This window comes from Centropristis striata, chromosome 9 (assembly GCF_030273125.1).
Source record: "Centropristis striata isolate RG_2023a ecotype Rhode Island chromosome 9, C.striata_1.0, whole genome shotgun sequence".
Lineage (NCBI taxonomy): Eukaryota > Metazoa > Chordata > Actinopteri > Perciformes > Serranidae > Centropristis > Centropristis striata.
In genome coordinates, this window is record NC_081525.1 from 1,365,413 (window position 1) to 1,392,310 (window position 26,898).

Here is a 26,898-nt window from a genome sequence, read left to right on the forward strand (position 1 = left end):
CATTCTCCAAAAAATAAAAAATGATTAAAACTATCAAACTATCAAAACTATTACAACCTTGATGTGTATTTGTCATTTTTGTATCTATGGTTAGGTCAGAAGCTGCTAAACGGTTTGATGTGGTGAAAGTGACAAAAAATATATTCATATATCACATTTTTATGACATTTGTCAAAGTGTATGTTCATTTTAAAGAGGCCTCGAGGGTTAAAAGAGGCTCATTGATTCCCTACAAACAGCTTGTAAAATGAAGTTTATATCAAACAAACAGGAGGAAACAGAGCATTGTTGGGACTATTTTCAGCGGCGGATGAATCCCCAGACTCCTCCTCCCCCTCCCCCTCCTCCTCCTCCTCCTCCTCCTCTTCCTCCTCCTCCTCTTCCTCCTCCTCCTCCTCCTCCTCCTCCTCTTCCTCCTCCTCCTCCTCCTCCTCCTCCTCCTCCTCCTGCTCCTCCTCCTCCTCCTCCTACCTCATCTGAGACAGTGAGGAGAAGCCGGCCTTCTCCAGCTGAGCCTTCAGCTCCCCCAGCTCCCTCTCCACCGCTCTCTTCTGCTCCACCAGCTCCTTCACCTCCATCAGACCTGGACCCTCGAACATCAGCAGCTCCTGAGACGGAGACGCAGCTCCAGACGCCTGGAATAAAAGTATTCAGATCCTTTACTTAAGTAAAAGTACTGATACCACACTGTAAAAATGACTCCACTACAGTAAAAGTCCTGCTTTCGTAACTTACTGAAGTAAAAGTACAAAAGTATCAGCATCAAAATGTACTTTAAGTATCAAAAGTAAAAGTACTCGTTTTGCAGAACGGACCAACTGAGATTGTTTTATATATTCCAAATATGTTATAAGATTATTTTTATTGATGCATTTATGTAAGCAGCATTTTAGTTTTGTAAAGATAGGGTTCATTTTTACTGCCTTATATACTGTTATGAGGTTTAATAAAAACAAATGTCTAATCACTTTAAATTCATCATGTTTTTATGTTAAAAATAACTAAAGCTGTCAGCTAAATGTCGTGGAGTAAAAAGTACAATATTTGCCTCAAAATGTAGTGGAGTAGAAGTATAAAGTTACATTAAATTGGAATACTCAAGTAAAGTACAAGTACCTCAAAATTGTACTTAAGTACAGTACTTGAGTAAATGTACTTTGTTACATTCCACCACTAATTATATATAATATTATATGTATGTATATTAGTTATGAGACCCTGAGGAGAAACTTACTGCAGGTTATGGAGGTAAATTTATCTTTTTATGTGTGTTAACGCAGCAGAGATCTGAGATAAATATTAAAGTTCACAGCAGCTTCAAGCCTCATAAAACTCATAAATCTGCTTCATTTAATTTAATTTTATATATTTTATTCAGTGAGCTGTTCAGTTTTGGTGCAGTGAGCTTTTTCCTGTTTTCCCTAATTACTGACTGAAATATATTAAATCTAGTTTACTAAAATGTTTATTGGTTGGTTGTGGCAGTGCATAACAACATATTCATTTTTGTCTTTTTTATTTTCTATATATTGAAAATAATTTAAATAGTTGTCAGTATTTATTATTTATTTTTTTCTTTTTCTGTGTAATGTATATACCATTTATTAAGTTGTGTATATATGCATACATTCTATTTTCATATATATTATTAATCTTTTTATTATCTTATTATTATTTTTTTTTAAATTGTATTATTAAGTAAAGAGAAATTGTTTAAGTTAAACAAATGCATGATGTTTTCAAAATCAATGAAAAATAATGTTAAATAATTGTGATTGTGATTTTTTTTTTACCATAATGCAGCAGCTCTAAAAATCTCTACACAAATAAACTTTGATTTTATCTCAATCTTTCTCATTTATTCGATGAAAAACAGACAAATAATCTTTTTTTAAAGTCTTTGTCCTGATTTTTGTATTTGTTTGAATTAAACTTAATAAAAAAAACAGAAGCTATACTTTATGAGACATAAATCATTGTTGTTTTTGTTTCTTAAACCATATATAAATATAAATATAAATATAAATGCTGTTACCTGTCTGTGGTGGTCTGGCTGCAGTCTCAGCTTGAACTCTTCCTCGTCGACGCTCTCCATCTCCTCACTGTTCAGATCTTCATCAGCCTCGTCTTCCTCCTCTGAGCTCAGATCTGATACAACAAGGAGAACATCATGAGAACTTCCACACATTCCTCTCATGGATCTGTTCTCTCTGAGCAACCAGCAGCCAGAAACCTTCAACCTTCATCCTGCAGAGTCTCAGAGAGGAATCAGCTGATCCACATTCCTCTCTGACATCATCATCATCATGTCATTGGTTACAGATCAAACAGTTAAACTGTAGGAGAACATGAAGAACTCATGGTTCTCTCATGTGAGCATCGTTCTGCATCAGCTGCACTAAATATTCTGCAGGAAGCCTCAGAAACATATAACAGAAAACGATTCATAAAGTTTAACATGTGGATCTGTGATCTGAGTCTGGGGGAGTTTAAATGCATTTATAGTGATTTAATCAGGACTTTGACTTCTCTGGAATCTACTGGTGATAAAAAGAATGCTTCTCACATTTATTAGCATAATTAATCAGTCATATTTACTGTCTGGAACTCTGCAGTAATGTTTCATTACTACTTTCATTTGGTCTCATATCAGAATAAATATCAGAGCTGCAGAAAGACTTGTTGGTGACTGTTGTTTCTGTGAGTTTGAGGGATTTTGTTTATTGTATTTATTTATTCTATATGTGCAGAAGCCGTGAGAGGCAAGAGAGGAAAATACATCCTGGTGCTTAATTTTCTAATTCTGACCTAAACTGTTTTCTTTTCTGTCTTTCTGTCTTAAGAACAGATGATTTTTTTTTTTTTTTTTTTCAGAGGATCCTTTTTTTAAGATTATAGAAACAGGTTAAAATAGTTTTGGCATGTGATTATTTTTCCAGTGTGTTATTATAATGTTACATGACTTGCAAACACATAATATACAGTTTGTGTTTAAGCTGAAATGAGTATTAAAAGCACATTAAAATAAATATCCTGACTACAAAAAACAAACAATCACCTGCCCAGGATTTAATTTTAGAGAACTTGAAAAGACTTCAACTGGATCAAAATAGACCAAAATAATTGCTTTTTTTCCTAATATGGGGATTTTTTCTATAGTGGGGGGAAATGAGACCATTTGAGATCATCATGTAGGGCAAATATAATTGTATAATTGTATAATATGTATAATATAATATAAATGTGTAGGTTGGTTACACTAAATTAAGAAGCTTGTTGAATATTGTGAAAAGTCGATTTATTGAAGAACTCGTTTTGTTTTCTTTGGTTTTGTTTGACGCTTGTATATGGAGCATTTTTGCTTCATTTACTGTATTTTATTTGTTTATTAATTTATTTAGTCTGTGCATATTGTTGCTGTTTGCACCTGGTGAGGCAAAAGGAATAAAAACTCAAGACTTTATTTTCCGACTAAGGAAATGGATTTTTGAATAAGTGACGAGGTTAGAAGTGAAGGGAAATGAGTCAAAAATATGTTTTTTTTCTTTTTAATATTTTAAAAAATAACTTTTTAAAGTGGAAATCAGGAACAACCTGATATTAATGGAGCTTTATGGTGGATCTTTGACATTAAAACAGGTGTGAAGTTTGATAAAACATCATAATTGTGGAGTTTTTGGGGCTTCAGAAGAGGAGATGATCTCTGGAATTAGACTTTGTGCTTTAGTCACTTTGTTTGTTGGTGTTTATGTTGATGTTTATGTTGATGTGTGTGTTGTTGTGTCTGAGTGGAGGGATTTATGAAACAACTGGGGACATTGTGCAAACATACAAACTGTTATTTCAGCTGTAAAAAACATGAAAAACCTCCTAAAATCACAGATGCATGACGTCATATCTGGCAGGTTTATTGAACATGTTATGGATGAAAATGTATAAATAAAATATCTGCAATTCAACGAATGTTTCCAAAACTTTCATGATACTTTTCATACTTACTGAGCTCCAGTGTGACACTTTGTTTCATGATAATATTCATAAATATTGAACACAGAGGAGGCTGAAGGTTGAAGGTTGAAGTGACGGCTGCTGAATCGCACAAAGTCTCATAAAATCACAAAAAGCAATAAAAAAAATCTAAACATTTTCTCCATAAAACAGCTGAAATATTTATATATAACTTTACAGAATCAGAATCACATGAAGGCAGAATGTGCAGAATATATAATAACTGGTTCACATTTAAATCCCCATTAAACAGAGTCGATGATGATTTATGATACAAAATAGAAAATGTGTTCATGATGAAGCAGTTTTTAACATTTTTCTGCACTGAAACATTTACAAAACAATTAAATTAAACATTTCTAAACATGCATCAGTCAGGAGACAAAACCAGGCAGTTAACGCTGCAAAAATCACACAATTATTAGAAAAACATCTTATATTATTAATTATTAAAAGAAAAATAATTTAAGCTATTTTTTAGACTTTAAGTCCCAGATGGTGCAGTTCAGTTTAACTGGTCTGATTAGTAATGAATGGATTATTATTTATAAATGTAGGCTATATATATCTTTTTAATTAGTTGCTGTTGTATTTTGCAGTTTTTTTCTGTACCGACACTTTATCAGCAGCTCTGTGTTTGTGCAAAAGCTTGAAAAAAAGACAAAACCAGGCAGACTGAAGCACGAGGAGACAAATATTCTTCTCATGATTTTAAGATTATTTATTCTACAGAAACGCTGAGAGACTTTAATGTGTGAAAACAGGCCGATATCAGAAGAAACAATGTCAGCATCATTTTATTTTGGCAGTATTACTCTTCTACTTTACTTTATTTATTAATCTGTGAAAACAGCTGACAAAAGGTTTTGATAATTATCATTTTGTGTTTTTTGTTGTACTACTCATTTTGGCCACAAGAGGGAGAAATGCTCCCCTCCTCTACAGTCATGGAAAAAATATTATAATTAACATTATATTATAAAAGATATTAGACCACCCTTGTTTTATTTAACTTATTGATATCTAGACATTTCCCATGGTTTTCTTGACAATGATTTTGGTTATTTTGGTCAATTTGTTTCTATTTCGATAATTTTGTGTCGTTTTTTGGTCATTTTTGCATCTATTTTTTGTCATTTTGTGTCTTTTTTTTGTCATTTTCACATCTACAGTCATGGAAACATAAATAAAACCATGTTAAATGTCTAGATATCAGCTCTTAAATTAAACTCTTATCAGCTATTTTTGTTGTTATCATTATATTTGTCCAAACAAATGAACCTTTAGTTGAACCTGTTGACATTAAAATGAACAAGAAATTAAATAAAACAAGGGTGGTCTAGTATTTTTTTCCCATGACTGTATGTTCTTATGATTAAAAGTGTTCTTGTTTTCTTCCAGGTGAGTTTTAATTCCTCCATGTCCTCTGAACATTTGATTTTGTGGCTAAAACAACAATTACAACAACTTTGTTCAACTGTTTTTGCAGAAAAAAGGGTTTTATCTTGACCGTTTAAGTTCTCATCAGTCAGAATCAGACAATGATTTAGATCATAAAATGGATCAAATTCTCTCTCAGAGCGTCTGTAGTTTTCTGAGCACTCTTGTTACAAAATAAGGAACGTTGGCAGTGATATTAGGACCTAAAGTTTGTCATGATTTGACTCGATGTCAATAACAAATTCAAGCTGCTTGTTAAAGAGTTTAACCCTCTATGGTTCACATTATGATGCCAGTTAGGAGAAAAAAAATGTTTGGAGTGTTTTTTTCTTGTGTCTCAAAATAGAATAAATAAACATAATCTGGAGAAATTTTATAATTCTTTTTTTTGGACGTTTTTTGGGGAATAATTTATTTAATAAATGTCTAAAGACTTCAACAAGGTACAATACATACCATTTTAAATTTAAAAACATTATAAACTTTTTTAAACCAGTTTTTTTTTTTCCAGATGGAAAATTTTGGTTATTATGAAGGATGTTTCTATGACTGTAGATGTAAAAATGACAAAAAATAGATGCAAAAATGACCAAAAAAGTCACAAAATGACAAAAAAATTGATGCAAAAATTATTTAAAAAATTACACAAAATTATCGAAATAGAAACAAATTGACCAAAAATACATGGAAAAATGGTCAAAAAAGACACAAAATGACAAAAAATAGATTCAAAAATGTTTTTTTTTAAATCACACAAAATTATCGAAATAGGAACAAATTGACCAAAAATAGATGTAAAAATAACAAAAAAAACAAACAAATTGACAAAAATAGATGTTAAAATAACCAATTTTTTCCAGATGGTAAAGGGCCTGGAAATGACGTTTGGAGTGATTTTTTGTGGTGCAAAATGGCAAAGCTGTTTTTGGAAAAGTCTGTAAAATAGTGTTTCAATATGGCCTCCTGGAAGTCATGTGACAAATTAAAGCGTTGCTATTGGTTCCCTATACTCTTCCCTCTTTTTTAAAGTATCACATCGCTCAAAAAAGATGCATTGTAGAAATTTGACTGGACCAAAAATGGAGTCAACACCGAACCATAGAGGGTTAAACTTGTACCGTTAACTGAACCGTTAGTGTAACAGACGTGTGTAGAAGCGATCAGATTAATGATGAATCCTGTAGATAAAGTTAGTTATTGGTCCATCACCCTGTTAGTATTTCACCCAGCAGCTCCGTTACAGATACTGTCCCATGCTCCTCTGGTGCCCACCTCCAAACTCAGGCTGCCTGCCGGGGGCCCGGTCCCTCCCGGGGACGGGGCCCCTGGCCGGGGGGCCGTCCCTCTGCACCAGGCTCTCCCTCAGGTCCTGGACCTCCTGGGTCAGACGCTCCACCAGAGAGAGACCAGACGGCTGCACCAGCTGCCTCTGCAGGTCCTGCACAACACGCATTAGAGAGCAACTCTTATATAACACAGAATATGGTTTAATAAGACAGAATATGGTTTAATAAGACAGAAAGCTGCAGCTGCATCATCTGTCTGTTGATTCTGACTCACATAATGTGGTTAAAATGTTGCTGAAGGTACAGTCATGGAAAAAAATATTAGACCACCTTGTTTTCTTGTTCATTTTAATGTCTGGTTCAACTAAAGGTTCATTTGTTTGGACAAATATAATGATAACAACAAAAATATCTGATAAGAGCTTAAGAGCTGATATCTAGACATTTAACATGGTTTTGGTTGTATTTTTGGTCATTTTGTGTCTTTTTCGATTATTTTTACATCTATTTTTGGTCAATTTGTGTCTTTTTTGGTCATTTTAACATCTATTTTTGTTCATTTTGTGTCTATTTCGATAATTTTGTGTCTTTTTTAGTAATGTTTACATCTATTTTTGGTCAATTTGTGTCTTTTTCTGTTATTTTTACTTCTACTTTTGGACAATTTGTTTCTATTTCGATAATTTTGTGTCTTTTTTCGTAATTTTTTTTCATTTATTTTTGTCATTTTGTGTCTTTTTTTATCATTTCTACATACATTTTTGGTCAATTTGTGTCTATTTCGATAATTATTTTTCTTTTTTGGTCATTTTGTGTCTTTCTTATTCATTTTACATCTATTTTTTGTCAATTTGTTTCCATTTCAATAATTCTGTGTCCTTTCTTGGTCATTTTGTGTCTTTTTTGATCATTTTTACATCTACAGTCATGGAAACATCCTTGATAATAACATAAATCATAAATAAAACCATGTTAAATGTCTAGATATCAGCTCTTAAATTAAACTCAACTATTTTTGTTGTTATCATTATATTTGTCCAAACATTACAAACATTAAAATGAACAAGGGTGGTCTAATCATTATTTCCATGACTGTATTTAGAATAGATTCCAGCTTCTTCTAAGATAATCTCCATTAAGATAAACGACCATCCTATAAAGGAGAGGGGTCCCTGTGACGTACCCTGAGGATCTCCTCCTTGACGTGCAGCGTCCTGCTGAGCTCCTCCAGCCTGCAGCTCTGACTCCTGCTCTGCTCCTGGTTCTCCTTCTCCCTCCTCAGAGCCAGACGCAGCTCCTCCTGCACCTCCTGCAGCTCCAGGGAGGAGTCCGGTCCAGAGTCCGGCTTCAGTCCGACCCCCGAGCTCAGCTGTCTGCGCAGCTCCTGCAGCCGGCCCGTCTGCTCGCTCATCACCTCGCCCAGCCGGCTGGCAGAGTCCTGCAGGGAGACACGGGCATTATTATTACACATACAGTCGTTTTGTGTCTTTTTTACATCTATTTTTGGTCAATTTGTGTCTTTTTCAGTTATTTTTACATTTCTTTTTGTGTCTTTTTTGGTCATTTTTACATCAAATTATGGTCAATTTGTGCTTTTTCGGTTATTTTTATATCTATTTTGGTCATTTTGTGTCTTTTTCGGTTATTTTTACATCTTTTTTTTTGTCAATTTGTGTCTTTCTGATCATTTTTACATCTATTTTTGGTCAATTTGTGTCGTTTTTGGTCATTTTTACATCTATCTTTGGTCAGTTTGTGTTTTTTTATCATTTTAACATCTATTTTTGGTCAATTTGTGTCTTTTTCTGATATTTTTACATCTATTTTTAGTCAATTTGCGTCTTTTTTGGTCATTTTTACATCTATTTTTGGTCATTTTGTGTCTTTTTCGGTTATTTTTGCATCTACAGTCATGGAAACACCCTTGATAATAACTCTTATCAGCTATTTTTGTCGTTATCATTATATTTGTCCAAACAAATGTACCTCTAGAAACTGAAGAAAACGAATAATGTTTTCCATGACTGTATAAGACTTTAAACTGTCTATGAGCTGCTGCTGGTCCACTCTGCTCTACCTGGATGTACTGGTCCCTGCTGCTGATGGTCTGGAGCAGATCCTGGACCTGCTCCTGGTGCTCCTGGGCCTGCTGCGTCCGGTCGGCCAGCACCTCCTGGAAGAGGCGGTCCTTGAGCTGGAGGCGGACCTTCAGCTCCTCCAGAACCTCGCTGGGAGCTGAGTGGATCTGAGCCAGCAGGGAGCAGCGCAGCTCCTGCAGACCAGAGGAGGAGGAGGAGGAGGAGGACATGACATCATATAGAGCTATAGAGACACTTTTTCCTGCAGCTGGTGATATTGATGCTTTCTGGGACATTAATAAGCAGCACAGGGGCTCCACAAGGCACTGTTCTGGCTCCACTCCTGTTCACTGTACAGGGGCTCCACAAGGCACTGTTCTGGCTCCACTCCTGTTCTCACTGTACAGGGGCTCCACAAGGCACTGTTCTGGCTCCACTCCTGTTCTCACTGTACACAGCGGACTTCAAATACAATCTGAGTCCTGCCACATCCAGAAGTACTCCGACGACACTGCTACTGTGGCGTGTATCAGGAATGGACAGGAATCTGAATATAGGGATCTGATAAAAGCCTTCAGAAGAACTATCTCCTACTGAACACCTCAAAGACTAAGGAGATGATCACGGATTTCTACAGGTTCAAGCCCTCTTCAGCCAGTGAATACCTGTGGGGTGGACATGGAGGTGGTATGTATCTAGGTGTATACCTGGATAATAAGTTGGACTGGTCCCTAAACACTGACGCTCTCTACAAAAATTTGATTTGATTTTGATTATTTACTCGGTCACTTCCTGTGGTTACCTGAGCTTCCTGTGGTTACCTGAGCTTCCTGTGGTTACCTGAGCTTCCTGTGTGTATCTGAGCTTCCTGTGGTTACCTGAGCTTCCTGTGTGTACCTGAGCTTCCTGTGGTTACCTGAGCTTCCTGTGGTTACCTGAGGTTCCTGTGGTTACCTGAGGTTCCTGTGGTTACCTGAGCTTCCTGTGGTTACCTGAGCTTCCTGTGGTTACCTGAGCTTCCTGTGTGTACCTGAGCTTCCTGTGTATACCTGAGCTTCCTGTGTGTACCTGAGCTTCCTGTGTGTACCTGAGCTACCTGTGTGTACCTGAGCTTCCTGTGGTTACCTGAGCTTCCTGTGGTTACCTGAGCTTCCTGTGGTTACCTGAGCTTCCTGTGGTTACCTGAGCTTCCTGCGTGCGGGCGTGCAGCGCCGCCTGCAGCTGGCTGATGATGGCGTCTCTCTCCGTCAGGACGCCGCTCTGACGCTCCTCGTTGTCCTGCTGCTGCCGCTGGACGTTCCTCCAGGCGTCACACACCTGATCCAGCTCCAGAGCCTTACCACGCAGCAACACCTCCAGGCTCTGACACACACACACACACACACACACACACACACACACACACACACACACACACACACAGAAACAAACACTATTTATACATGAAACTTTGCATTCTTCGTGTATTTTGACATTATTTTTTCTGTTTAAATCTGTTCCTTTCTGTCTCTTTCTATTTTTTTGCTATTTCATAAATCCATCTATCCGTGTGTGTACCAGTGTTGTAGTCAAGACCACCTAAACTGAGACCAAGTCAAGACCAAGACCACAGTGTATCAAGACCAAGACTTTGAGGGTTCGAGACCGAGACAAGACCAAGACTTTGAGGGTTTGAGACCGAGTCAAGACCAAGACTTTGAGGGTTCGAAACCAAGCCAAGACCAAGACTTTAAGGGTTCGAGACCGAGTCAAGACCAAGACTTTGAGGGTTCGAAACCAAGCCAAGACCAAGACTTTAAGGGTTCGAGACCGAGTCAAGACCAAGACTTTAAGGGTTCGAGACCAAGCCAAGACCAAGACTTTGAGGGTTCGAGACCGAGTCAAGACCAAGACTTTGAGGGTTCCAGACCGAAACAAGACCAAGACTTTAAGGGTTCCAGACCGAAACAAGACCAAGACTTTGAGGGTTCGAGACCGAAACAAGACCAAGACTTTAAGGGTTCGAGACCGAGTCAAGACCAAGACTTTAAGGGTTCGAGACCAAGACATACACTGGAATAAAATCCAGAGTCGGCTTTGTCCGAGACCGAGACAAGTCGATCTCGAGTACAACACTGATGTGTGAGGAGGCAGTAGAGTGAGACAGGTTGTGTGGTTCTCTGTGTTTATCTGTGTTTATCTGTGGTTCTCTGTGGTTCTCTGTGGTTCTCTGTGGTTTTCTGTGGTTTTCTGTGTTTTTCTGTGTTTTTCTGTGTTTTTCTGTGGTTGTGGCGTTCTTACGGTGATGGTCTCCTCGTTGTTGGCGAGGACGCAGCGCTGCCTGTCCAGGTCTCTCTCTTTCTCTCTGAGCAGCAGCTGAAGACGACGGCTCGCCTCGTCTTTCTCCTCCACGCTGCGGAACTTATCGTCCACCGCTCGCTGAGAAAAAACACCAACCATCACCAGACATGACAGGTTAGATTTGATCCTCAATAAACTGCTGAAGATGCAGCTTTTACCCCTTTAGACAACTTAATTTAAGAATACAAAAGATTCCACATGCTGCAAAAATTCAAGCAGAACTTGGTCCTAAAATTCACATTTGACTGAGTCTATCTTTTTAATAAAAGTTTAAATAAAGTAAATATATGCTACAGTAACTTAAATTAGACTACTTAAATGAATAAAAAAAATAAAATCCAATCTCTATAAATCTATTTTCTGTTCTTAATTTTGTGCACAAAAGCTGAAAATACGTTGTACACCAGCTGCAAGAAAAAACAAACTCACAGGATGTACTGGTGTGTGTGTGTGTGTGTGTGTGTCTGTGTGTGTGTGTGTGTGTGGCTGAGGATCTCTGCTGCTTCATAAATAAACTCTGTGGTCACAGTTTAACATTAGATAAAGATGTGGAGCAGAGTGTGACCTGCTGACTGTTTTTGAACCTCCACTGAGGAAGTTGCATGTAAAAGATCATGCAAACAAATGTCAGAATTGGTGCAAATGTGCCTGAAAACAAGTGTTTAGTTTCCTGTATGGATCCAGTGTTGTTTACCTCCAGAGCTCGGTCTCTCTCCTTGATTCTCTGGCGGAGTTTCTGCAGCAGAGAGTCTCTCTTCTCCTTTGGATCCTCCTCCAGCTCACAGTAGTCCTGATCAACACAAATACAGTTTCTACATCAGACTGAGCCGATAGTGAGGAAATACTCAGAGTGGTTGTTTGTTCGTTTGTGTAGACATCATAAAAAGGGGAAAATGTGGCCTGAAAAAGTGGTAAAAATTGTCGGAGCTTGGATGAAACTGACAGAGTGAGACATCTGCCTTTTTAAGGAACAGCAACTTTGAACATAAACCACATTAGAGGAAGTGAAACATCAGCAGAGACTAAATCAGTCTGCAGAGAACTTCCTGTGATGTATCTGAAGGCTGACAGCAGTAGTTTAGCAGTAGTTTAGCAATAGATTAGCAGTAGTTTAGCAGTAGTTTAGCAATAGATTAGCAGTAGTTTAGCAGTAGTTTAGCAATAGTTTAGCAGTAGTTTAGCAATAGATTAGCAGTAGTTTAGCAGTAGTTTAGCAGTAGTTCAGCAGTAGTCTGACCTGGATCAGCTGTTCTTTGGTCTGCAGGGAGGTCCTCAGCTCCCGGAGCGTCTCCTCTTTCTCCTCCTCTTTCCTCCGTCTCTCCTGCTCCTCCGTCCTCAGCTGCTCCTCTCTCTCCTGCAGGGCCGAGCGAGCTTTCTCCAGAGCCAGCTGCAGGTCCTGAACACCACACACACACACACACACACACATACACATACACACATTAACATCTATATATTGATTGGTGGGTCTTTTAGAAAGAACCTTCTTGGTCACCACAGCTAATTATTCCTCTTCGTCAGCTCTCATTACATGTGGTGTACCGCAAGGTTCTATTTTAGGCCCGATTTTATTCTCTATTCATATGCTGGCCAGATCATTGAACGCCACAATGTTTCTTTCCATTGTTATGCAGATGACACACAGATATTCCTCCCTGAGACCTGCTGACCCAAGAGGTGCTATATAAAGAAAGGTATTATTATTATATATAAATGTCCCTAACAGAAGTACCGTCCTGTGTGTCTCACCTGGTTGTGTCTCTCGGTGTCCCTGCGGTGCTGCAGCGCCCCCTGCAGGTCTGTCTCTAGTCTCTGCAGCGCTCGCTTCAGGTCGTCCTGCGTCCGTCCCGCCTGCCGCTGCGCCCGCTGCCCCGCCTGCAGCTCCAGCTGAGCCTGGAACAGAGACGCCTGCAGCGCCAGGACCTCGCCCTGACCACGGAGACTGTCTGCACCAGACGCCTAAAGGACACACGGGGACAGGACGGAAACACAGGGACACAGACAGGGACACGTGAGACAAAGAGACTGAGAAAACTGTGACTTAAATGGTGTTTAACCCTCTGAACCACAAACTGTTCCAGGAACGTAAGGTGAATTATTTCTATAATATATTTTAAAAACATATTTCTTAGTGCCAATAAGTGTTAACTGGAAACAATGTGGTCAATACACGCTATATAAATATTGAACTATTTACATTTTTACAACCTCTATTGTCACTTAGCAGCAGAATTTAATTCTTCTTTACAACATCTGGTTATTGCAAACTCTTTATTTTTAGCATTATTTTTGATAAAAAGTCACAATTTTAAGCTCAAATTTGGTTAATTTTCCTCATGAAAGTATTTGTCACACATCATTTGTTTGAGGAACATCTGAAATTTTAAAATTATTATTATTATTATTCAAAATATTCTGTTTTTACAGTTTCTGGTTATGATTAATTGAGTAATTTGGGGGATAAAAAGAAAAGAGAAAACCAGCAGGTTGTTTGTTCAGAGGTTTTTAACAGTTGAATGACCCTGTATCTAAAGAGTCCTGATAGACTTTATTCCAAGGTATTTCAGTCTCTGTGCTATAAATGTGTGTGTGTTATAAATGTGTGTGTATAATAAAGTGATGTGAAGAAGCTTCAGTGTGAGTTAGCAGGAGAACAAACCTGCAGCTGCTGCAGCTGGCTGCGGTTGGCCAGTTCTTTCAGAGAACACAGCATCTTATTCTGCTCGTCAATCACCCGACACAGCTCTGCAGCCTGCACACACACACACACACACACACACACACACACACACACACAGAAACAAACACTATTTATACAGGAAACTGTGCATTCTTTGTGTATTTTCTTTAGACACTGACTTTTTCTCTGTCTAAATATATATTCCTTCCTTTCTCTTTCTGTTTTTTCTGCCTGCACAATCTATATCTATCCAGGAAGTGCCTTAAGCTGCATTCTACCAGAGACTCCAGCAGAGGAAGCTAAGTATGGCTGCAGAAGCATTTTGGTCCATTCATTTCAATACAAAATGAGAAAACTTGTCACTTGATTTATTAGCTCAGAAATGTTTTGTGTACCTCGGCCTCCTTGGAGCTGGCCGTGTCACTGATGTTCTGGATGTTTCTCTCCTGCCGCTGAGCTTCCTCTCGGGTCGACCGAAGCTCCAGCTCCATGTCCCCGAGACGCTCCTGCAGCTTCTACACACACACACACACACACACACACACACACACACACACACACACACAGTGTAAAACATCTCACAGCTGGTGTTTAAGCAGGGTCAGAGTAGGGCTGGGCGATATATCGATATAAAAAAATGTATCGACATAGTTCAATTTTTTTCCATCTTTATATTTAAATGCTGCCCTTATTCAGGTTTGTCATATTTAGTTCTTTTGTAAAATTTGCTATTCTTTTCTCATATAAGTATATTTATTTAAAAAATATGGGCCTGTTTATTTCATAGGCTATTTTTATTTTATTTGTATTTTTTATTTGTTTCATAGCACCAACATTTTTATACTGTATATTCATATTTATTCTGCACTGGAATTCTATTCTACTCCTTAATACATACTCCTTCTTTAGACACTTTATTTTTTATTGTATTTTATTGTATTTTTATATTTTATTGCTTGAAGTATGCCTAGGTTGTTCTTTTTATTTAATTGTGTTGTTATTGTCTCTGTGTGTAATGCTGCTGCTACACTGTAATTTCCCAGCTTGGGATAAATAAAGTCTATCTATCTATCTATCTATCTATCTATCTATCTATTTATTTAAGATATTTTTTTTATTTTAATGTGCACTTTATGGAGCTATGATTTTAAAAAAGGTACTCCTGTTGTTATATAGTATTTATGTTCACTTAAATAAATCAATAAAACTACTTGTGACATGTCAGATTTGGCTTTGACTGAACATTTGCTCTCACTTTGTGATAAAAATATAAGGATATATATTGATATTCAGCCTAAATATATCAGGATATGACTTTAGGTCCATGTCGCCCAGCCCTAGTTCAGAGTCTGGAGGGTCTGAGGGTTGTGTACCTGGTTCCTGGTCTCGCTCTCCCTGATCTTGTTCTGCAGCGAGCGGACCTGGTCCTGAGCCTTCTGCAGCTCGCCAACACACTGACCTGCAGCGTCCTCATAGTGAGCCAGCTGACCCTGCTGCTCCTCCACCAGCCTCTGGAGACAACAGGAACATATTCATGTTAATAATGAAGAACAAACAGTAGATGCATTACAGCCAGTGGTGAACAGCCAGTGTGTGTGTGTGTGTGTGTGTGTGTGTGCAGCTGCCGTGTGACTGATGGAGTGAAAGTGGAAGCTGATGTCAGCTCTCTGTTGGATGACTTCCTGGGGAAGCCTCTGTTGCCACGGCAACCTGTTGTTGACTTCCTTTGTTTTTGTTTTTATGATCTGTGATGTCACTCGGCCCTGAGGGACGCCGCCTGTTCTGTCAGCGACGAGAGTCCCTGAACAATACGAGCTCAGAGGGAACGGTGACGGGGACATATCAAAGAATTTACTAATAATTTAATGTAAAGAAGTCATACTAGAACTGCTGCTACAAATAAAAAAATAATGACTTGTAAAATAAAAAATAAAAAATAGTAATAATATCAAATAAAATATAGAATAATAAAATGAAACCATGAACAAATCATATTTAAATAAAAATTAATAAATTATCTACTAATAGAAATAATGATTTGTAAAATAAAATAATAAATAAATAAAAATAATACATAATAAAATCAAATCATCAGCCAATCATAATTAAATAAAATACTTAATAATAGACAAATAGAAATGACTTGTTAAAATTGAATTAAATAATGAAATTCAATTTTAAAAATCATAAATGATAAAATATATAATAAAATTATGAGAAAATCATAATTAAATTAAATAAGAAATAATCTACAAACAGAAATACTGATTTGTAAAATTAAATTAAATAATAAAATTAAATTTAAAAAATCATAAAAATAATATATAATAAAATAAAATAATCAGAAAATCACAATTAAATCAAATAATTATTAATAGTCACCCTACACAGAACATAAAGGAGACTGCTCCATTAATACAGAATAAATATAATATTTACCCAAACTGTGACTCTCCATATACATTATTTTTGTGTAGTGTGTGTAGTGTACAATGTGTGTGTGTGTGTGTGTGTAGTATACAGTGGTTTATTGCTGTATAACAGACTGTCTGTCTGTCTGCTGATTCACTGATCCACAACATTAACATTAACATGACAATAGAAGTTATGAACCGACGAGACACCGACCCACTGCACCGCCGGCCGCAGCGCCGCAGAGACTGTAGCCATGGCAACGGGAGCGTTGCTAGGAGACCGATGAGGAAGAGTATTTACGCTCTCGGAGGGGTAATCAGCACGGAGACGAAGGACACGAGAGAGACAGAAAACACAGAGAGAGACAGACAGATCTGACATCGCTCTGCTCAGAGAATTATTTATCATTATTATTATTAAAACGAGCTGTCAGACTGTCTGAGTTTCTGTTCTGTACGGCCTTGGTATTTATTTAAAAGGATAAAATCTTAAAGCAGCTCCTTTGTTCCTCAGACACCCAGACGTTTTCTTGTTTTAGTCAGATTTTTTGACAGAAATCTATTTGTTTATCAGCTGTCTGTGATTCAGAGGCCGCTTCTGAATCACAGACCTGCGTTGCATTTTAAGTCATCAAAAATAATAAACAGAATGTTTGAAAAGAACATTTTATTTTAAATTTCACCTTTGCCTAATGTATTGGGTTTTTTTTTATCTAACTTTGCCTTCCCTTTGGAAAAAATAAATATTTTAGCGGTGTCAAAATTACTGTGTTAACTTTTGAAAAATGTAATGGTTAAAAAAAATAATGCAGTTCATGCAAAATACGAGTTTAAGTACAGTGTTTGAAAGGGATCTTTTCACCTCTGACCTCCAGATATGTCAACGAAAACGGGTTCTATGATAACAAACAAGTCTCTTAATAAACGCTTCGGTTTTAAGATAAAAAAAAAAAGTTGATCATCTGGATTAATCACAGCGTAATTGGAAAATTCTTCAGTAGATTATTTTTAAAGAGGCACTCTAAAAATGTTGCATCACTCTTCCATAAAGTTGAGGGACTAGCCAAAGATAATTCACAAAAAATTGAGCTGCAGCGACAGAGCTATCCTGACTTTTGGTCCTTTATATCCTGGATCCTACATTTCCCATAATGCAACTCAACTGCACCTGACTGTTCTGTCCTCCAATAGATTTCCCTGCTCTGCCTGACTCTGATTGGCTAATTCTCGTTGCCTTTGTTGGTTTACATCCTGTCCTGTTTTAACGAAACTCAGGACGAGCTACAGAAAGGTCAGAGGTCATCCGGTCTCCAGTCTCTACCTGCTGGAAGCGGAACGGTCCGCACTGAACGTAATCGTCCATCCACTGCTCCTCCATCTCCGCCAGCTCCGCCTGCAGCTCCTGCTGGGGACACGGAGTCACCAGCTCCGGGACGGACATCTCGCAGTACGGAGGGCCGCAGGGCGATCTTGACGGGACCAGCAGGTTGCCCTGCTGCTCCAGCCGGGCTTTGACCAGAACCGGGAGCTTGCTGCCCCGGCGAGGCCTGACGGGCCGGTACTCCCAGCCCCTCAGGAGGCTCAGCACCGTCTCCAGCCCAGACAGGGAGCTCTCGCTGGGGGGCTGGTCCCACGGAGGGTCCCTCCTCCCTGCAGCCTCCTCCGGTTCTTCTCGGTCTTTGTGGTTGACGGGAGGACAGCTCACGTCCACGGCCGTGTCCAGGGACTCCACGGACGACGACGGACTGGGACTGGTCCGGTTGCACATGGTCTTATCAGAGTCCAGCTCCGCCTCGGAGGACTCAAAGGCAACAACGGTGGTGTCGGAGTCCCTGCAGCTCCTGGCGTGCTCCTCCACCCCGGGAGTGGCTGTGGAGTACCGGGTCGACGGGCCACAGGAGGTGCTCCGGCGCCCAACGCTACGGGGCACCTTGCATACCGCCTCGTAGTCGGAATCGGCAACACGGAGCGCCGCACAACCCCGGCAACGCCTCGGCTTCTGGCCCGGGGCGGAGTCCGCTGCGGGGCACTGAAGATGGTGGTGGGTGTGGGTGGCGTGGGGGTCCAGGGCCGGGTCCTCCTTATCCGCCCAGGACTCGTAAACGGAGTACGTCAGATCATCCTGGATCATGTCCGAATATCTTCCATCCTGCAGGGCCGATAGATCCACCACAGGAGAGTCTTCGGACCCCTCGGGGCCCAGGGGGACGGGCGGCGCCACGCTCCCGTCCTCGGGAACGTTGTTCTTGCGGTACATCCCTCCGATGCACTGCCGCAGCCGGTCCTTCTCCAGCAGCAGCTTGTGCAGGCGCTCCAGGGACAGCGCCTCCACGCGGGCGATCACCGTGTCGAAGCGGTACATGCGGTCCAGCATGAAGGCGCACTTGGAGCAGGCGAACTCGCCGCGGCCGTCCCGGGTCAGCTCGTGGCCCAGAGCGTGCGACAGCAGCACCTGCAGGTTCAGCTTGGCCGCCGGGTGGAAGATCCAGCGCCGCTGGTTGCCGCAGAGCTCGCGGGCGCAGATCCGGCACGCCTCCTTCATCTTCACCACGTCCAGCATCACAGCAGAACCGAGAAGAGTCGGTCAAGGTCTTTAAGATGCAGGAAAAATTTGTCTTTTGATTGTAATCCAAAGTGTTCACGGGAACTTTAAAGTGCTGAATGTTTGTCTGGACTTTGGTGCAGATGTTGTTCCAGATTTACCAGAAAAAAAAGAGTCTCATTGAACCAAAAGTCACCTGCACTGATTCAAATGTTTGGATCCATTTAAATCAAATTAAAGAGGGTTTTGCTCAGGTTTTGCAGAGATGATTCGATGTGTTTTTGTTCCTCTTCAGCCTCCGTACTTCCAGTTCCAGCATTAAATCCCAAGCTGCTGTCCTCCAAAATGTAAATTTATGTTTGTTCTTTTTTGTGCTGCAGATTCAGTCTGCTGAGGAAGATCATGTGATGTGATTAAAAGCTCCAGCACAGCTGCTAAATAGACCAAGTCACGAGAGACTGTTCTGTTTACAACTGCAAAGTCAAGAATTTTTTTTATTTATTCTACGTTAAGCGTCTTTGAGTGTTTAGAAAAGCACTTTATTACTTTATTACTATTAAATTTTTAGAGCTGCAACCATTGTACAAAAATAATAATTGCCGAATTCTAATCGATTAATCAATAATGTAATTTTTAAATGTATTAATAGCAGAAAATGCAGTTTTCAGCCTCTCAAATTTATATTTATTTCATTATCCTTTCTTTCCTGTTTCTGTTTTTATATCATATTAAATTAAATATCATTTGGGTTTGACAAAACAAGATTTTTAAAAATATCACCTTACAATTTAGGAAACGTCTGACATTTTATAGATCAAATAATAAATTGAGAAATTAATCAGCAGATTAATCAAGAAATTAAATATTAGTTGCAGCCTTTAAACTTTCAATTAAATCTCAATATATAAATTTGCTCATAACATGAATAAATCAGTTATTGAAGCAGCTTTTTGTGCAAAAAGTGTCTCTGATTCTCTGCAGGAATAAATAAGATCTGATCATAATCCGGTTCGGATTGTTTTTCCTGATTAAAAACACAGATCTGCTCTGATCCGCCGACAGGAAAACGTGACCAGCAGCCTGATGAGAGGAGAAGCTCTGAGGCGGATCCGGTCCCGGTTTGGTTTGGTGCAGACCTGCAGACTGATCAGACTGATCGATCCGGGTTCAGTCCTCAGAGGTCCCGGTAATAGAACCGATCAATGCTGGTGTCCCTGCTCGGTTTGTTCCTGTCTCACCGGGTCGATGCCGCCCTGCAGCCTGACAGCATCTCCTGCTGCGGAGCTCCGACCGGGACACGAACACGGAACACTCGGTTCTCTACCGGCGGACGGAGACGAGGACCAGCGGTCGGTTCACCGGAGAACCACCGAGTCCCGGATCCGGTTCTTCTCCTCCCGGTGAGGATGGAGGGAGAGGCTCACACACACACACACACTCACACACACACTGACAGCCTCAGAACGAGACAACGAGGCAGCGATGACGGGAACCAAAGATCCTCTATAGAGGAGAAGATGTATCACTCCGCGGATTAAACTAGTCCGCTCTGTTTCTGTAGTCCGAAACATTTTTATTATCCGAAATACTTGATAACCAGACCAAAAAAAATAATGATCACCAGAGGGAAACTGCTTGTTACAGCTGCTGCTTTATAATAATAGAATAGAAAGTAATTCTGTAATAAAATAAAGGTAAAAAAAAAAAGCAGCTACACTAAATATACATTATAAATACAAGTCTTAAGCAAATAAATATATGTACAAATAGAAATATGAAATATATATCAAATGGATTTGAAGTAAATAGAGATTTTTCAATGTAAATACAGTTATAAGTAATGCAATTATTGTTATAACAAAATGATTTTCATGTTTGAACAACATATGTATCACGTTTTTACATGAAATTATTACGTTAGGCCTATTTCATGATAATGATATTTTCACATTATAACTAAAAATGACGTGATAGTGAACCTTATTATCAAACTGCAATGATTCAATAAAAGCACCAACATCCAGTGATGATACATGCATAAACTCAAGTACAATTGAAGATCTGTACTTTACTTTTTTACTTTTTATGCTACTAAGTAGTGGAAGAAGTATTCATATCTCTTACTGCAGTAAAATTATTAACACCACACTGTGAAATTACTCCACCACCTTAACTCCTCAGATTGTTTTATATATTCTAAATATATGATTGGATTATTATTATTGATACATTTATGTATAATACTAAACAAGCAGAATTTTACTGTTGGTTTTAACTACTTAATATAATGTTAAAGTGTTATGAGGTTTAATTTATTATTTATTTATTTCCAGCTGACACTGAAGTCTGTTGTAGTTTTGTTTATAAAGATCTTAAAGAACAACTATAGATTTTAAACACAGAAACTGATGAGGAGACTCAGTTTTCAGTTTTCAGATCAGAGTGAGACCTCCTGCTGCTCCGGACTGAACCAGTTTCCCGGAAAAAAGGGTCAGAGAGCCTCTAATGCAGCTCTGAGAGACATGAGAGACTCCTGCAGGACACACAGCACATTACACACTGATCCTTGATCTAATCATCTCGGTTTACATTAAGTTCATTATCTGGCTCCAGTAAAAAAACTATTAAATACATTAAAAACAGAATTAAAACAGCAGTTTAAGTGTTTCCACTGATAATTTAAAGAAGAAAAACAGCCAAACCTGTTTCACTGCTCTGTTTATATTACTGATATAAAACAACTATGTAATTAAACTTACTATGTAACTTAATGTAATATATATATATATATATATAATATTATAAATTTAGATATATAAAGATAATTTAGTGACAGAAAATCCAAAATCTAAAAAAAGCAAAAAAACAGGCCTGAAAACATGTTTAAAAAAATTAAATAATAAAATAATATTAATAGTAACAATGACAATAAATACTACTACTTATAATAATAATAATAATAATAATAATAATAATAATAATAATAATAATAATAATAATAATAAAAATAGTAATAAATAAAACAGTTTTTAAAGATATTATGATATATATATATATATAAGATATAATATATAATATATATATAAGATATATTTCTATTCCTGAGTAATTGATTTGATTGAAAGCTTTTATCTTGTTGTTTTTTTAATCTTATTTTTATTTATTTTTTATTTCTTTCTTCAGTCAGTTTTGCTCCTCACATGTTGCCACCTGCAGCTGATGATTACTTCATTTCTTTTTTCATTCAAATTTGTGTTTTATTCAGCCCGTCACCTCTGCTCACAGCTTGTTTTAATCATTATCAGCTTTGTATTTCAACGTTTTGTTTATGTTGATGTTTTGTTTCCTGATTAAACTTAATAAAGTCATATCTGTGTGATGGTTGTAGCTCTTTATTAAACTGCTGCATCCAGTCAACCAGCTGGAGGTCAGAGGGATGAAAACACATCATTAATATCAACACGTCGTCAGATTCTAAACGGGACTTTTTACTTTTCCACAAAGCTTTTTCATGTCAGTAACAGAGAGAGAGAGAGAGAGAGAGAGAGAGAGAGAGAGAGAGAGAGAGAGAGAGAGAGGAGCAGGGTGAGAGAGTGTTTTCCATCAGGCTCATTAAATTCTCTGAATTGTCAGCGTTGGAATGAGTTCATGCCTTTCCCAGGGGCACCGGCCCTCCACCCTCCACATGCATGTCCCAGAGAGGAGGGAGGAGGACCACATGACGCTTTAATGGAACAGCAGAACTCTCTGCTCTCTAAAAGCTGATCTCATCTCCTACTGACTCTCTCAGGCAGCGGTGGAAGAAGGATTTAGATCCATAATGCTGGTCTTTATAGCCACAGTGACACCACATGGTTATATTCATAATGATTTTTGTTATTATCAAGAATGTTTCCATGACTGTAGATGTAAAAATGACCAAAAGAAGGACACAACAATTATTGAAATAGACACAAATTGACCAAAAGTAGATGTAAAAATGATCAAAAAAGACACAGAATGATCAGAAATAGATGTAAAAATGATCAAAAAAACACAAAATGACCAAAAATAGATGTAAAAATGATCAAAAAAGACACAGAATGACCCAAAATAGATGTAAAAATGATTAAAAAAACACACAAAATGACCGAAAATAGATGAAAAATGATCAAAAAAGACACAGAATGACCAGAAATAGATGTAAAAATGATCAAAAAAGTCACAGAATGATCAGAAATAGATGTAAAAATGACCAAAAAAACACAAAATGACCAAAAATAGATGTAAAAATTATCAAAAAAGACACAAAATGACTAAAGATAGATGTAAAAATGATCAAAAAAGACACAGAATGACCAGAAATAGATGTAAAAATGATCAAAAAAGACACAAAATGACTAAAAATAGATGTAAAAATGACCAAAAAAGGACTCAAAATGACCAAAAATAGATGTAAAAATTATCAAAAAAGACACAAAATGACTAAAAATAGATGTAAAAATGACCAAAAAAGGACTCAAAATGACCAAAAATAGATGTAAAAATGATCAAAAAAGACACAAAATTACTAAAAATAGATGTAAAAATGACCAAAAAAGGACTCAAAATGACCAAAAATAGATGTAAAAATTATTTAAAAAAACACACAAAATGACCAAAAATAGATGTAAAAATGATTAAAACAAACACACAAAATGACCGAAAATAGAGTCATGTAAAAAGCATTAAACCAATGTGCTCTGTTTCATATCAGTCTTTTCCTCGTCTTGGGTTTGGATCATATCAACCGTGTGAAATGACTCCACTACAGTAAAAGTCCTGCATTCAAAACGTACTGAAGTCAAAGTACAAAAGTATCAGCATCAAAATGTACTTAAAGTATCAAAAGTGAAAGTACTCGTTCTGCAGATTGGAGTCACTCAGATTGCTTTATATATTCTAAATAAATCATTAGGGCTACGGGGCAATTTACACAAGTCTTGTGTATCGGTGTATTAATCCACGTTTCGATAGGTCATATAGTTTTTTATCAATCCCTGTTCAATGACCATGATCATTTTTGGAGAAATTCTGAGATTATAATGGGTGTGTATTGCACGGAATGTTCGTGTCACAGTGTGTGACATCATCGCCAGAGTGTAGAGGGAGAGAAGAAACTGTCAAAAAATAAATTTGAAAACTGCGCTCCAGGCCGCAAATTCCACTCTACAGAAATAATTTATACATAGAAACGTAGGAAAATTAGTCTTCTCCCTCACAATCCTCTGGTAAAGCTGTCAGAGTTATAGTTTGGGCGTAGGACGCACAGATGCACCACCAACACCACCAACAGCCTCATTGGCTCCCATATTAAAAACGCAGGAAGATTTCAGTAGAAAAGCATGTTTAACAGTTTTTCAGATCGCTTTAACAAAGCTATTTTTTTCATTTCTCTTCACAAAAAACATATGTAGACGTTCAGGAAGAACTCAGGACGCTCAAAGTGAAATCGGATCAATGATAGGTATTATGGTTTTGCCAAAAATGCTTTCTGTTCGAGGCCAGAAATTCCAGTCTGTCCACCTCTGTTACGGAACATTCAGGTGTCAGTTAATTCTGTTGATTGCCTTTGATCTGATTGCCTTTGATCCTTTGATGTGATTACAGTTACAGATACACACACACACACATGCGTGTAAGCACACACACTCCTCCAGATACACATGATTCAAACACACACACACACACACGCACACACACACACACAGGTAACTTTATGCGATTTTCGTTGTGTTTGTGTTGTGGTTTTTATAAAATTATTTCTTTGAAATAAAGCAAAATTGACACTAAAACTTTGTCGCAAGATAAAACAGACATGAAGGAGTTCATTTTTAGTTAAAACTCAATTTTGACCATAAATGTAGTTACTGCAGTTAGACTTTGAAGAGCAGTAATTGAGTAAATGTATTTAGTTACATTGAACCACTGCTCTCTGATCTGTTTCCCACAGAATCACAGATACAAACGTCTTCATCCGTCTTTCATTATCGCAGCAGGGTGGAAGTGTTGATACAACTGAATCACATGTCATTTGTTTTCCTCTGTGTGTGTGTCTGTGTGTGTGTGTGTGTTCTTGTACTTCCTACATAGTGTGGACCGGAACACGTTTTTAACCAACAGAGTGAGGACATTTTTTAGAAGTGAAGACATTTTGGCCGGTCCTCACTTCTTTAAAGGCTTTTTTTTTCAGGAACAAAGTTATTATAGTTAACGAAAACTAACGAAATAACGAAAACTAGAATTGAAAAAACATTATTGTTAACTGAAATAAAAATAAAGACGAGAGTGTTTTATAAAAACAATAACTAACTGAAACTGTATGTTGTAGTTACAAAACTAACTAAAACTAACTAAAATTACAGTGAAAATGTCCTCTTTTTTCATACATAATGAAGATGGATCAGACAAAGGAAATAAAGGCAAAATTTACTGTGACCTCTTTTAATCTCCCACCCAACAAATACCCCATTACAAAACACTAAAACTAATAAAAACTAAACTAAACCTAGCAAACTCACTCTAAAAACTCATTAAAACTAACTGAATTTGAAAAAAAAAAATTGCAACAAAATTAAAATTAAAACTAATGAAAAATCCAAAACTATTATAACCTTGCAAGGGAATTCACTGTTCCAACGAGGGTCCTCACAAAGATAGAAGTACGAGAATGTGTGTGTGTGTGTGTGTACATTTGTCCCCTGTGAGTCTCTGGAGACTCGACACTAAAACTCTGATCTGCCACGTAATCAAGAATCACTTAATCCTAATCAGTGAGAAGTGCCAAACCTGCTGACAGACTGCTGCTGCTGTTTATTTTACTCAGAGTGGCAGAAATACCAGAGAGACAGCAGAGATTTACCGTCCACAGGACACAGGACACAGGACAGAGGACAGAGGACACAGGACACAGGACACAGGACAGAGGACAGAGGACACAGGACAGAGGACACAGGACACAGGACACAGGACACAGGACACAGGACAGAGGACGTGTCTCTGCTTCTCAAACGTCTCACTTGTTGCTGTTGAGAGTAAACAAGTGGTTCCTTCTGAGCTCAAAGGTCTCAGTGTGCAGCAGCCAGCAGCCAGAACGCAGAAATGATTATTATCAAGCATGTTTCCAGGACTGTAGATGTAAAAATGTGTACAAAAAAGGACACACAAATGATCAAATGCGACCTGAATGTTCCTGAACAGTGACAGCAGCCAGAGGTGGACAGACTGGAATTTCTGGCCTCGAACAGAAAGCATTTTTGGCAAAACCATAATACCTATCATTGGTCTGACTTCACTTTGAGCGTCCTGAGTTCTTCCTGAACGTCTACATATGTTTTTTTTAAAGAAAAATGAAAAAATAGCTTTGTTAGAGCAATCTAAAAAAACTGTTACATCTCCCTTTTTCAGAAATCTTCCTATGTTTTTAATATGGGAGCCAATGAGGCTGTTGGTGGTGTTGGTGGATCATCTGTGCGTCCTACGCCCAAACTATAACTCTGACAGCTTTACCAGAGGATTGTGAGGGAGAAGACTAATTTTCCTACGTTTCTATGTATAAATTATTTCTGTAGAGTGGAATTTGCGGCCTGGAGCGCAGTTTTAAAATGTATTTTTTGACAGTTTTTTCTCTCCCTCTACACTCTGGCGATGATGTCACACACTCTGACACGAACATTCCGTGCAATACACACCCATTATAATCTCAGAATTTCTCCAAAAATGATCATGGTCATTGAACAGGGATTGATAAAAAACTATATGACCTAAAGAAACGTGGATTAATACACCGATACACAAGACTTGTGTCTACTGTTTAAAGTTTAAATGGAGTCTCTAGGTGAAATTATGCCGGAGAAGTAGACGTTTAAAAATCTCCAATTATTGTTCTTTTTCATTCATTTTTTTTCGGCCGTCCCATTCACTTCAATGCAAAATTTTGGGCAGTTTTTCACGACTTATGTCGCGAAAAATTCGTATTCTGTAGAGATCAAACCGCACGTTTTGATATATAATTTGTCCTGCAACTCTTCAAGTAATCTGTGATATATTTTCATCACAAATCCAAAACCAAACAGCAGTGAAGCTCCTCACA

The 26,898-nt window shown here is 38.0% G+C and overlaps 1 protein-coding gene across 1 annotated transcript in view; it reads right to left on the minus strand.

Moving 5' to 3' along the window:
• Window positions 1-19,325, minus strand: part of pde4dip (phosphodiesterase 4D interacting protein) — a 63,199-nt gene extending 43,874 nt beyond the window's left edge. The window contains exons 1-14 of the mRNA XM_059341925.1: window positions 17,568-19,325; window positions 15,206-15,343; window positions 14,228-14,347; window positions 13,812-13,904; window positions 12,902-13,111; window positions 12,390-12,548; window positions 11,847-11,942; window positions 11,093-11,230; window positions 9,995-10,174; window positions 8,812-9,006; window positions 7,918-8,172; window positions 6,721-6,886; window positions 2,036-2,148; window positions 472-635 (exon numbers count right to left, since the gene is read on the minus strand). Of these exons, the coding sequence (XP_059197908.1) occupies window positions 472-635; window positions 2,036-2,148; window positions 6,721-6,886; window positions 7,918-8,172; window positions 8,812-9,006; window positions 9,995-10,174; window positions 11,093-11,230; window positions 11,847-11,942; window positions 12,390-12,548; window positions 12,902-13,111; window positions 13,812-13,904; window positions 14,228-14,347; window positions 15,206-15,343; window positions 17,568-18,806 (3,266 nt within the window). The 5' untranslated portion in view covers window positions 18,807-19,325. The remainder of the gene's footprint in view (window positions 1-471; window positions 636-2,035; window positions 2,149-6,720; window positions 6,887-7,917; window positions 8,173-8,811; window positions 9,007-9,994; window positions 10,175-11,092; window positions 11,231-11,846; window positions 11,943-12,389; window positions 12,549-12,901; window positions 13,112-13,811; window positions 13,905-14,227; window positions 14,348-15,205; window positions 15,344-17,567) is intronic.
• Window positions 19,326-26,898: the final 7,573 nt, after the last annotated feature.